Raw genomic sequence first — 13253 nt, 5'->3', positions numbered from 1 at the left:
AACATATATTTATACGAAACCTGTTTAAAGAAAAATCACAATAAAAAACAGTATATATAAAATTTTATAATATTTATAACATTAATATATAGAATTAATATATTTATATTATAAATAATTTTTTATTCTTGTAAAATAAATTATAAATATTATAAAGGTCTAGGTTTTACTTCTCAAGGTCCCCTGGTTCAAATCTCTTTAAGTGCATTCGACATTTTTTTTTCTTAATCATCTTCTAATAAACGACGCAGTTCTATTTCAACATCCATATTAGCAACTGCCATGTGCTATAAATGAAACAATTGAAAGATTAGTAGTATAGAGGATACATCGTATAAAGTTCAGGGATATAAGCAGGTAACAATGAACTTCAGGGATTACTACCAGACTCTTATCTCATTTCTTGAATGTGATTATAATGCAAGTAGTTTTTTTTAACAAAAGGTTATATATTTTTCTGCGAAACTAGATATTATGTGGCTCAACTTGACAATGATCACCCATCTAGATTGAAAAGCTCAAAACCACCATCAAGAATGAAACAAAATCCAATTTTTATGACTCTTTGCAAACAACAGAAGCATTTAAAAGAAAGTGTATTGATATTTTGCATTTGTATATCATTTGCATGTCTTTGGAAATCAAGTGGTACTGCTGCATATGGATCTGCCACAGTTACTGCTACTTCTGGAACTGTTATTCTTTACCTTTATGACAAAAACTAATGGCTAAGAGAAAATGCAATAGAAAAAAGTCTCACGCAAAAGAGTGGGTAAATAAATTCATTACCATGAAGCTTACATCAACTAATTGCATTCTGAGTTTATGTATATAAAGGTTTGAGGTATTTTTCTAGTCTGTATTATTATGTTCTCTCAAAGTGAATTGATTTTACCTTACCTCCTAGAAAATGCAGGTGTGGTGTACTCCATAACTAGCATAGAGGATGTTTTTGCTAAGTCAATGTCTATACAGACATATACTCTAGAATGTGCTGAGATCCAAGGAGTATTCAGATCTATTTACCATACCCTACCTGATTGCAAGGAAGTTACAGTGAAGGCCTGTCAAGCTACCTCAACTCAAGGAACTTGAAAATTCGAGAATGACATAAAAGTCTTATTTTATAAGTCATCATCTTAGAATCCACCAACTGGGGCAGCAATACATACTGAAATATATGCAAACTGATCACTATTTGAATCTACCTATAGCTAAACGACCATATCTCAATTACGGAAAAGTCGAGCAGCTTATGTCTAACCATACTATAAAACAGACAACTTCCATTATGAATCCAGATTGACTGACTGAAAACTCAACTGCAGGAGATACAATAGCGATTGCCAACATAGAATGTTTAAATTGACATTAATTAACATACAAGAGACCTTGTGAACATCTAAAAGTTATAACCAATTCAAAGATAAATGAACTGATGGCTAAGAGAGCCAAAAGAAGCCGTTTTAATTATTTATTTAATATCCTTGAGCAGACTAACAAGCAAGTCATGCAAGAGGAAAAGTTCAAGTAAAATAGATCTAAATTTAGATGAAAAATACTCTTTTAACGCAACAGTGCAGCTAACTGACAACAAGTTTTCTGCATAAAGAAAAATGTTTTACTTCTTTTTCTTGGATTAGATCCAAATCTAGGATCCAGTCAAGCCCACAATTTTGGTTTTCTTCTAGTTAAGGAGATAACCAACCATCACAATTAAATCCACTTTCCTTTTGTCTATCACGGTGGAAGTCAGAATTTTCAGCTGTCAAGCAGTGCTTCAGCCTCTTCCTTTAGACTATTATTTGCACTTGAATCGTTGTTTTTGGAGGAAAAACTGGCTAACCTTGTGTTAATGTTTCGGTTACAACCATAAATTCTCCTTTCTACGAACGTATGCTTTTTAAGCAGCTAAAATATTGAAGCAAGCTGAACAAAAAAGAAAATTACAATCAAGAGAAAGTTGAATTATAGAAAAATGCAACAGCAAGACGCTAATGTCTTACAAATACAACAGATTCAAAAGAAACAAACAGCAAATTTCACTAGTCGACAAAGGTTACTGTACATAAAAAAAAAAACTCTGTTTTCTACAATGTCGAAAACTATGAGAGGAACAGAACCACAACAACGACATGGAAAGAAATACAATTATAAAAACGAATCACGTACTGAAAAGAGAAGGGTTAGCGGAAGCAGTTCCAACTTGAACTTCAAGAAGCTCCAAACGACGTTCCAGGGTGTCGAGTTTCTCGTTTAGTGATGCTAATTTGCTCTTCGTCGTAGCCTCTGGAAACAAACAATTAACATTTAAAAAGAAAAGAAAATGGAGCTTGAAAATGAAAAATGAAGAGAAAGGAAAATAAGTAAAATTTACCGAATTGAAGGAGAAACTCAAAGAGGCGGCGAACATTGAGGGAAATGTGAGAGATAAATTCGCGATTCTTCCAATCGGCTTGGACTGCTATCCCTACGTTCACGGCGTTCGTTATCCCTCCTGCTCTTGCCATTTCTTTCTCCCTTTTCCTCTCACTTTTTCCCTCTGTTTTCCCCCTTAAAAATGCTGATTTTCACAATCTTCGCCTCGCTTGTTCCTCAACTTTTATATTTGTTATAAACTTTTTATATTTGTTCCTCGGTTTGGTGGGTTGGTGTTGGTAGTTGGATTTGATCATTGGGTTAGTTGTGGGTTTATGGTTGGCATGTTTTTCCTCTAGGTTTTCAACGAGAGTGTTCAAAATTATTTCAATCGAGATATTCAACTAGTTAATTCATCAATTCAGATACAAATTATCCAGTATTTATTTTTTAAATATTTAAATTTTTAGATCGGATATTCAGATTTTTTTTTTCATGAGTTTAAGTGAATCAAAAATTTTTAATATATATATTCTATTTTTTAATATTCTTTTTAGGTGTGGAGCCATGTCCTCACTAGTCTCCATTGTATGCCGCCACTGGATGAAAGAGTATTTCTGTTATTCACTAACATGAACATGACATTTACCACATAAATCAAATTCTGGAGTAACAAGAAAACTATTACGTCTCAAAACAGGTTCCATGCTTCAAATCATACGTATGTATGCATGCATGCATGCACATTTAGTAGATATTCATATCAAAGTTTCCTCGTTTAGACCCATAAAAGCTTAATTTACATTGTACTCAAATTGGCCCCCTAGTAAAGGTTTATTCCTGGTCTGCCTCCACCACTAAGAAATCTCATACTGGCACATGCATATCTGTGTCCAAACACATGAATAATCAGCAAAAAGGCATGACAACAAGAATAACAGAACCAGAACATGATTTATTGCAGATACGGAGAACATAACAACTCATCAGATGGAACCTAATATAGATTCTGACAACAAATTTTGGTTTTTGATGTCTAACTAATTTGCTTTATCAGAAAGTAAGGGAATTAGACTTAACTAGGTGAAATCAGTCGAGTACCTGGTTGCTCAGTTCTTGTACTTCATGGTTCCTTTTTCGAATCCAATTGTCGGGAATTGCTTTGCGTACTCCTCGACATTGTGGCGGAGTTTCGCAACCTCGGATTGAAAGTGAGCAGACTGAAGTGTGGCCACGAAATCTTTCAGCTTTGTCCCTTGTTAACAAAAACAAATAGCATGCAGCCAAGAATTAGCAGAATGCTATGCTACTTGGTTTCGAGTTTCAGATAAGATATGTTCAATTTTCCTGGTTTTTTGTATATTTTGAATTCAAAGATTCTAGGAGGATCATATGCCTATTCTGCAGAAGTGTTGTACACAAGTACTTATAGAATTACAAGTAGAAGTCCAGAGATAAGAGTATAATAAGAGGGAAAAAAGGCTTGCAAAAACCTGTTGTTTCAGCCTTGATTTTAACAGCCAACTTCACAGCAGCATCGAAGTATTCTGCTACCTTAACAAAGTCCTCCTCAACAAATCCCCTAGACGTAAGAGCCGGGGTTCCTGAAGCACAACCGGATTTGTCGGAATAAGTTTATGTCAAGCGAGCATAAGTACATTAATATTAAGAGCCTTTACCCATCCTGATGCCACCAGGAACCATAGCCGACACGTCTCCAGGTACAGTGTTTTTGTTCGCAGCAATATGAACTGCTTCCAACACCTTTTCAACCCTGGAGCCATCAATGCCCTACAGAAAACGTTCAATAAAAGAGCATTGCCTTGCACATGAAAACTTTTAGTGAAGATTTATTAATTTGTCCAAGATGCTCTTACCTTGTTCTTCAGATTAACCAAAACTAGATGATTCTCTGTTCCACCAGAAACAAGTTCATATCCATTTGCAGCCAGAGTCTGCAAATTTGGGAGATTTCGGTTGTTAAAACAATTGCATTTGAGAAGAGAGAAACCGATCTTTATTGTTTAAAATCATCTAACATGTCCCTAAGAATGACTCCTCGTAGGCAAGAGATTTCTCCATGCTTTGTTGCATAACAACTTCTGCTACATCATGCAAATGATACCTGTGCAAACTTAGAGCAATTACTGAGAACTTGCTCTTGGTAGGCTTTGTACTCTGGAGTTGTCGCTTGTTTCAGTGCAACTGCTAGACCGGTAATCGTGTGGTTGTGCGGGCCACCTTGAAGTCCGGGAAAGACAGCCTGGTTGATTTTGTCTTCGTAATCATAAAAAACCTGCAGGGAAAAAGTCTAAATTTCTGTGCCACTTCCATCTTGAAAGAGATGAGGTTTACTTTCAGAAACTAACCTCTTTCCCTTGTTTGTTAATCTCTTTCACTCCCTTCCTGAAGAAAATCATGGCTCCACGAGGCCCACGAAGTGATTTGTGAGTTGTGGTGGTGACAACATCAGCATACTCGAAAGGCGAAGGGATGACACCGGCTGCGACCAAACCACTGATATGTGCCATGTCTGCCAACATTATTGCTTTTTGCTTGTCACAAACCTGGTTAATGCATTACCAATGTGACACCGAATGGGGTCAAAAACATGAACTTCCTTCCATGTATGACATATTGGAAATCTTAACCGGATGACTTCAAATAATTCAAAAGATGATTACCTTTCGAATGCGTGCATAATCATACAGACGTGCATAAGCGCTAGCACCAGCAACTATCAGTTTAGGCCTGAAAAGAGTTGCACTCTTCTCCAACTACAATTAAAAACTTCGATGTCAAGAAAATATTCGACTAAGGAAACCAATCACACAGTGATAAACTAAGAAGCAATTGGAGTTCGAGAACCGATAATATACCTGGTCATAGTCAATATAGCCAGTGCTTTCATTCAACCGATATGGCATTGTCTCAAAAAATATGGACACAGCAGATATCTTTTTGGTGTCCGTCTAATCAATCACAGAAGGAAACTGTAAGCATATAGCTGCAACCAAAAAAAATACTGATAGGAACTAGAAGAGCTCCTAAGAAACTGTTGATTTGCAGTCATTTAGATATGGAATTTAGAAGTACCTGATAACCATGAGAGAGATGGCCACCATGAGGAAGATCAAGTGCCATAATTCTGTCATGAGGCTTTAGGAGTGCAGTGTAAACCTGGAAATTGGATGGAGAACCAGAGAGGGGCTGCACATTCACTGCCATACAACAGAGTTGGATGAACAACCAAATGCTAATTAGGCCCAAAACAGCATCAAAAGTTGTTTCACAAACATAATATAATATCTTCTTCCACCATCAACATGAAACTAGAGGATATCTCTTACCTCCCCATTTTTCAGGATCTAACCTGAATGCTTCCAGAGCTCGCTTCTGACACAAAGTCTCAGCCATGTCGATGTACCTAAAAGATGAAACTTGAAAGCAAATTTCAACATACTTTTACGATCAAAAACTCTAATTTTCTAGTTTATTTTTCAATTTCATCATGGTTAGCTAAGCAATATACAGGTAGAATGAAAATGAGTGTAGGGCGAAAGTTGAACGTACTCATTCCCTCCATAGTATCTAGCACCGGGATACCCTTCACTGTACTTGTTGGTCATGATAGACCCAACCGCTTGCATCACGGACACCGAAGTGAAGTTCTCCGATGGAATGAGTTCGAGTCCCTTTGAACGCAAACATATTTCATTTCACTAAAATTATAAAACTCTTGAAACTATGTATTTTAGCAAAGTTGAATATGAAGGAACCTTCCATTGGCGTGCTTTTTCAAGCTCAATGATGTCAGCAATTTCAGGATCAACGACTTCAAGTGGAGCATTCAATTGCTTTGGCCACTGCATAGAAGAGAGTATTTTCAATATAAACTAAGTAAAATGGAACTTAAAATTATATAATAAAAAAAGAGCTTTACGGTGACCCCAGGTTTCTCCTTCTCGTACACAGCTTCATTTGGCAAAGACGACTGCATTCACCAACAAAAAAAAAAGATTAAAAAAGAAATGGCTATTGAAATTTAGAAGGAGAAGGAGAAGAAACCATGTAATAGAGCGAAGTGGCATGGAAGAAAGGACGTAAAGGCTTGTCGATGGACGAGGAGAGTCGTCGAAGCGCCATTGCCATGGCCATATTTTTCTTGTTTGCTATTGAAGAAGTATGTTATTTTGGAAGAGAGGGGTGATGATATTGTATTGTGTGTTAGCTAAGGTTTTTGTTTGTGGCGTTGGGTGAGGGTAAGCTTTTGATGGTTGGAAATGGAAGCTAATTTGTGGGTTCAAATCAAATCTTTCGGACATGGTTTAGTTTGGTTCCATCTGGTTTTTGTAAGACCCGCCCTTGTCTCCATGCAATCATGATGTTTCCGTGTATAATCTTATTGCACTTTGTTACTAAAATCTTAGATTTCCACAGTTGGTTATAAGTTGATATATTTTTACGGAAGATAGAGAATAAAACTTAGCCATGAAGGGCTTATCCACAACTCTATTTCTTAACCACAGAATTAATACGAGAAATATAAGTAAAAAGCTGGGTGTGATTTGAGACAGATTTTGGCACACAGCCTACCTTGGAATCTTTTCTCCCGGAACTTATCCGTCATGTTGCCACCAACCTTTTCCTTTGAATATACGCATCAGGTTGAATCCATCAATTGATTTTAATGGTCAAAGGGAATGATATTCTTCTTAGAGATCTTCGGTTCAAAGAGTTTAATCATTGAGCGTGTGTTGTCAATTATAAGAAAGATTTTGAACATATATTTATTATCTTATAATCACCCTAGAATATTAAAAAAATATAAAAATGTAATACAAATAAAGATACATTATTGTTATTTAGATAAGCAAATTATATTTTGTCAAAAGAGGCAAAAAAAATTACTGCAAAGTCAATTTGATTTAAAAAAATTAAATACATCAATTCACATTTTCTATATAACAGTGAAATAGCATTACCCGTTAAATAACCTATGTTAAAAAAAATAACCTATTTCCAGTAATTATTTTAATCTGTCCACAATTATTTAGATTTTAACTCATATCAAGATGAAGAAACTTACTCATATCACATCATTACAAATTCTTGTTCTATACCTGCTTTTAGTAGTCACAGTACTTAAATAAATGATTTCTATTTTTAAAACTTGTTATACATAATTGATAATCTATTTTAAATAACCAAACAAAAAATCAAAAATATATCGAAGAATAATAGTTAAACCTCAAATAATTCTAAACCATGATATTTTGGAGTATTATTTATGCCTCGACAATATCAAGACTTTATTGACCTTAAAATCAGTATCATTTTGTTTTCATCTGATTTTATTTTATGCATCTTATTCGTTTGTGGAATCAATTGCTTTATCTTCAACAGCTCTTTTTATATCCAAATGTGAGAAATTTAAGATTTAATTTGTCAGAGGCTCTTTCCTTTTCTTTAATATTTTATTTATAAAATATTTAAGGTTAAATATAAAAATACCCTTATTTCGTTTTCCGATTCCATTTCAAAAAAAAGAAATAGTCATTGATTGGAAGAGAAATATTGATTAATGACCGTTTCAACAACAATTATGACTTTCTACCAAAATTGGAAGAGATAAATCACTGACGAGCGATGAAACAAACTTGTTCCATCAACCGTTAATAATTATTAATGAAGTTTATATATACAATTAAATATTTTACATGTATATCATATTTTTTATTTAACTTTTTACCAACTAATTAAATATAATATTTTAAATGTTATTATTTGTACATCGATAATTGAGTTGATTTAACTCAAAAAGTAGATTACAAAATCGTTATATATATATATATATATTTTTAAATAATTATCAAAGATGTTTGACGATTTTTAAACTCAATATACCACATATTTATTTATATTTTTATCCTTGAACTATAGCATTTTTAAAATAAAATAATTTAAATATTAATATTCATAAATTATATAACTTATTCATTTTGTTAAATAATGTAATATTAATTATTTCTTTAAAATGTATTCTTGTTGATATCATTCACATGAAATGGTAGCCTCGACAACCACCTCTTCGGCCCAAAGAAAGCTCCTATCAATTGGCCTGGTAGGTACAAAATAGCTCGAGGCTTGGCATCCGCATTGCTATATCTTCATGAAGAGTGGCAGCAATGTGTGGTTCACCGCGACATCAAATCAAGCAATGTAATGCTAGATTCTAGCTTTAATGTTAAGCTTGGTGACCAGGGCTGTGGCTAGGTTATCTAGGGACCCGTACAAATTTTTATAAAGGGACCCTTTTTATGCATCCAAGTTCCATTTTGTTTTCTCCCAAGTATTTGACCACATGATATATTTTTTATATGCCCTTTTTTATATATCAAGGACCCTTTTTTATATATCAAGGGGCCCTTTTTATGCATCCAAGCAAAAGTTGCATTACACCAAATTAATGGTGTGGTTCTCCCACTGACTATTAATGAACAATATTATATTAATGAGCAGTATTAATACATGTGTATTACACCAAATGGGTGATGTTTTCTAGTTTTCGTGTTCCCCAAAGACAAGGGCAATGCTTAGCTGTATTACAGCTGTTTTCGTGTTCCCAACCTTTTCTAATGGAGTTTCGCCTTACAGTATTATATTAAGGCCAATCACTCTTTTCAAAGCCGTGCGTCTGGTTTGTAGATGCTCGTTTTTATCCGAGTCTAGGTCGGAGCAGGGCCGAAGCAAACCAATTACAGGCCCCATTCAAGCCCAATAGACAACAGATATATGCACAAGAAGAGAGCAGTTTGAGGGTCGGTTTTTAGCAGTTTTTGTTTTTAGGAGATAACCACCCATCATTAATTTTAAGGGGAAAACTAAAGGAAAGGAGGAGGGCAGTTTTAAAAGAAAAAATTACACGATCAGTGGGGGGGCGGTTTTTGGGACAGAACAGGGGAATTAGCGAGCAGAGAATCATCAGCAGTAACCAGAGAGCAATTCCAACAGAGGATCAAGCAACAACGGAAAAAGTGTTTATTAACCACAGTGGACAGAACTCTTCAAAAAAAACATACATTGTAATAAGAGTTTCACTCACCATTGCATTGGAATCAAAGAAGCAATTGAAAGCAAGGAGAAGTTTTTTGGTATTTTTCATCCTTATTTCGATTTCCAGTTTAATCTATGTCTTCATTTCGAAACAGTTATTAAATCAAGCAGCATAATAATAAAACACATTTCAAGGGTAAAACCAAAACAAATAAGATTAGGTGAGAGTTTGAGAAATAAAATAAAACAAGAAAGAGAGGACGAGGGTTTTAGAGTTTACCTGGGTTGTTCCGGCTCCTTAGCGGGGGTCGGTGAGCAGAGGGAGGCTTTGGGTTTAGGCTCTCGTCAGTGGCCATCGGAGAAGGAGGTCGAGAATGAGTAGAAAGGGAAGGTGCAGCGCTGTGCGTGGAAGAGAGGAGATGGAGAGGTTGAGCGGCTGTGTGTTTAGGTTTAAGTTTAGTCTAGATTTAGATTAAAATTAGGATATATATTATAGATTTATGGTTAATTAACTTTTAGCCACCGAATCCTTAGGGTGAAAATGTCGTTTAATCCCTCTAGTTTTTGTGCTTATTTTTATTTTGGTCCCCAAACTGAATGTTTTCCTGTTTCCAATTTTGTCTCTTTATTTTATCCGCTTTTAATTTTAGTCTTAAGTGTTGTTGTATTTAATCTTTGCCGTTTCAGACATTGAACTGTTAATTTTCTTTATGTTTCGTTTTTGTCCCTATGTTGTAGTTTTTATGTTTTTAATTCTGTTCCTATAGCTTTCGTGCATTTCATTTCGGTCCCCAGTCTTATGTTTTTTAAATTTTGCTATTTTTGACTTTTGACTTTCATTGTTTTGCATGTCATGTTTGAGTCACTAAATCACATTTTCCAAGTTTATAATTTTTTCTTCATGTTTGTAAGTGTTTCTTTCTTGGTCACCTGTTTATGTTTTTTTTATTATTGTTTATGCATTTGGCACGTAATTTTGGTTAATTGGCATTTTCGTCTTTAAATCTAATATGTTGTGTTTTTAATTTGATCTTTGCATTTCATGCGCATTTAATTTTGGTTATAAATGTTGGTTATTTCGTTTTTTGTGGTCTAGACATTAGGGCTCCAAGTTTTTACATGTTACGTTTTAGTTCATGTTTAAGTTTCTTATGTGTATGCATATGTGATTAGTTAGGATCCGTTTATGATGTATACTTATCCTTGGTTTGAACGATGATGATATGTGTGCATATGCTATTACGTGGTTCATAAGCATGGATTTAGATGTAACATATTTTTTTAATTAATCTTTGCGTGACATCCTTTTGCATAATTTGCATGTTAGCCTCATGTGTATAACTCGACATATTACATAATTAGATTAAGGGTAATGCCCTTTTAATTTAAAATTATTGTAAGTGGGCAGTCATAACTGATTTGAGGTCCGCTTTTAATGATTTTAAATTAAAAGTGTATCCCGAAAGTGAAACCAAAAAATTTGATTCGTCACCTAAAATTTGGGAACGAAAGAAAAAGAAATGTTCGTTTATTTAAATATATCGAGAAAAGGTTGTTATATCTTTAAGATCTGATCTCGATATTTGTAAATAATCGAACATTCTTTATCTTTCTAAAATGACTTGGTAATTTTAATTTAATTTGTTTGAGTGTTTTTTAATATTTCAAATTTACATTTTATTTTATGGGATCAAAAATTAAAATAAATTCGAATTTGTAAAGTTCATTGCAAAGACGTTAATTAATCGGCTAGGTACCGATTTAGGGCGTTGTGGGGGTGCTAATCCTTCCCCACACGTAATCGACTCCCGAACTCATTTTTTGGTAACGCAGACCTCAATTTGTTGTTTTAATTAAAATTAATTTTTATTTAAAATGACAAAGCATTTTTGGCTGCCCAATCACACCTTAATCAAAGATTGGTGGCGACTCTTTGAACCGTATTTTTTTGATCGTAAGGGAAATTCAAAATTTTTCGAAACGAGAGGTCTTTTAAATCGCATTTGTTTTTAAATTAAAAAGAGATAATTAAGAATCAATGTGGTTTTTTTTAAATCTTACCTTTTTTCACCCTTCAAGAAAAAAACCGTTTCGACATGGTTCATTTCCAGAAGAAGAATGGTTACCAACCGCCAGTCGGCATCGGTCATTGCCGGATTCAATAGTCATTTCGGGCTCTTATTTTTTTGGGATCCTACGCCGTTGCGCAGTTTGCGCCGGCTCAACCACGCCCCTGTTGGTGACTTTGGATTAGCTCGGTTAATGGACCATGAGCTAGGCCCTTTGACAACAGGATTGGCAGGAACATTAGGTTACATGGCCCCAGAGTACGTGAGAACCGGTAGGGCTATAAGGCATCCGATGTGTACAGCTTTGGGATAGTTGCCTTGGAGATTGCTACAGGTGTGGAAGAAAATTTCCATCTAGGATTGGTGAAGTGGGTTTGGCATCTTTATGGAACTCAGAACCTTTCTGCAGGTGTTGATGAAAGGTTGGTTGCAGGGTTCGATGAACAACCGATAGAGTGTCTCATGATTGTTGGACTGTGGTGTGCTCACCCTGATAGCAGTCTAAGACCCTCAATCAGGCAAGCAATTCAGGTTCTTGATTCTGATGTGGCACTGCCAATTCTCCCATAAGAAATGCCTGTTCCTACATATCAATATCATCAACCTATTGCACCAAGCACTGGCAGCAACATTGAACCTTTGATGACTGATTCGAACCTCAGGACCGAGCCTTAAGCCACCCATCACACTTTTGTACTGTAAAATGTCTTCATGTCTATGATGTCTCCGATTGGCTTTGTTATTTGATAACGATCCATATGGGACTTTGTACATACTCACTCGATTATTACCTTAGGCTGTTTAGCCGTCATCGCTCCCAACGGTAAGTACCATCGGAAGATTTGGGTACTACATCAATGCCTAGAAAATAAGTTAAATATTTAATATATATTAAACAATTAGTAATAAAAAGTATTTTTATTTAATAGTAAAATGTTTAACATTATATATAATATTTGATGCACGGTCATTAGTCTACAACAAATCACATCATCACTGAATAGAACAGAAATTAATTGAGGCCAATTTCTTCTCCAGTTATCCTATTAGGTTGATAATTTACCTAATTAATTTAATCGTATTTCTTAATTGACTTATTTATGCCATTGATCAATGTTGACTCAAAATTTTAAGTTATTATATTTATTTTATAAAAATATTCAATTATATCATATAATTATAAAATATATATGTGGCATCAATTATATAATATATTAATTATAATATTTATAATTGATATTATAAATTTATTATTATAATTGATGTTATAGCTATATTCTTATTATTAATATTATAAGTATATTAATTAGCACATGCTATGCATTAGTTTAAAACTAATAAATACTAGATGTCGTTGCAGTAGTCATTTGAGTGAAAATATATTTTATATAAGAATTATTTATAAAAAAAATATTTAATAAATGATCATAATTAGAATCATAAAGGATTTGTATATAGATCTACCAATCTTGTGTAAGATCATTAAGTAATAATTTGTAGTTATTTTATTTAAAATGAGATAAAATTATAAATCAATAGTGAAAAAATGCATAGTAACAAAAAAAACCTTAAATGTTTTCCTTTTTTCAGTTGTGATTTTATAACATGATTGGTGTTATAAGGTGTTATAAGTATATTCTTGTATATTTTATAATTTATGTTATAATTAATATGTTTTTATAAAATAAATATAATTAAGGGCTACAACAAATATCATTGAACTTTAAGGTGTGTATCGTTTTTATCTTTAAACTTTAAATTACATCAATT

At 33.9% G+C, this 13253-nt stretch overlaps 3 protein-coding genes across 5 annotated transcripts; 1 reads left to right on the top strand and 2 right to left on the bottom strand.

The window, feature by feature from the left end:
• Positions 1-1648: 1648 nt before the first annotated feature.
• On the bottom strand, positions 1649-2748 carry LOC120206859 (protein BRICK 1). Of its 2 annotated transcripts, XM_039206433.1 has the most exons (3): positions 2378-2748; positions 2173-2289; positions 1649-1929 (listed from the first exon to the last, which is right to left on the bottom strand). In XM_039206433.1, the coding sequence occupies exons 1-3, from the start codon at positions 2508-2510 to the stop codon at positions 1904-1906; spliced, it is 276 nt and encodes a 91-aa protein (XP_039062364.1). In that variant the 5' UTR covers positions 2511-2748; the 3' UTR covers positions 1649-1903. The 2 variants fall into 2 exon arrangements, with proteins under 2 accessions (XP_039062364.1, XP_039062365.1); XM_039206434.1 differs by lacking the exon at positions 1649-1929 and having other exon boundaries at positions 2165-2289.
• A 316-nt stretch (positions 2749-3064) lies between these two features.
• On the bottom strand, positions 3065-6555 carry LOC120206855 (serine hydroxymethyltransferase 1, mitochondrial-like). Of its 2 annotated transcripts, XM_039206430.1 has the most exons (15): positions 6427-6516; positions 6302-6352; positions 6138-6224; positions 5932-6053; positions 5709-5785; positions 5455-5579; positions 5238-5330; positions 5043-5135; positions 4728-4925; positions 4484-4654; positions 4236-4313; positions 4038-4149; positions 3852-3962; positions 3460-3613; positions 3065-3245 (listed from the first exon to the last, which is right to left on the bottom strand). In XM_039206430.1, exons 1-14 carry the CDS (start codon positions 6514-6516, stop codon positions 3468-3470), a joined length of 1554 nt encoding a protein of 517 aa, XP_039062361.1. In that variant the 3' UTR covers positions 3065-3245; positions 3460-3467. The 2 variants fall into 2 exon arrangements, with proteins under 2 accessions (XP_039062361.1, XP_039062360.1); XM_039206429.1 differs by lacking the exon at positions 3065-3245 and having other exon boundaries at positions 3459-3613; positions 6427-6555.
• Positions 6556-11532: 4977 nt separating this feature from the next.
• LOC120206800 (L-type lectin-domain containing receptor kinase IX.1-like) lies at positions 11533-12053 on the top strand. The gene is made up of 2 exons (XM_039206384.1): positions 11533-11741; positions 11786-12053. Exons 1-2 carry the CDS (start codon positions 11533-11535, stop codon positions 12051-12053), a joined length of 477 nt encoding a protein of 158 aa, XP_039062315.1.
• Positions 12054-13253: the final 1200 nt, after the last annotated feature.

This window comes from Hibiscus syriacus, unplaced genomic scaffold, assembly GCF_006381635.1.
Source record: "Hibiscus syriacus cultivar Baekdansim isolate YM2019G1 unplaced genomic scaffold, ASM638163v2 tig00014064_pilon, whole genome shotgun sequence".
Classification (NCBI taxonomy): Eukaryota; Viridiplantae; Streptophyta; class Magnoliopsida; order Malvales; family Malvaceae; genus Hibiscus; species Hibiscus syriacus.
Note: the sequence above shows the minus strand (reverse complement) of the source record. Positions and strands in the feature narration are given on the sequence as shown.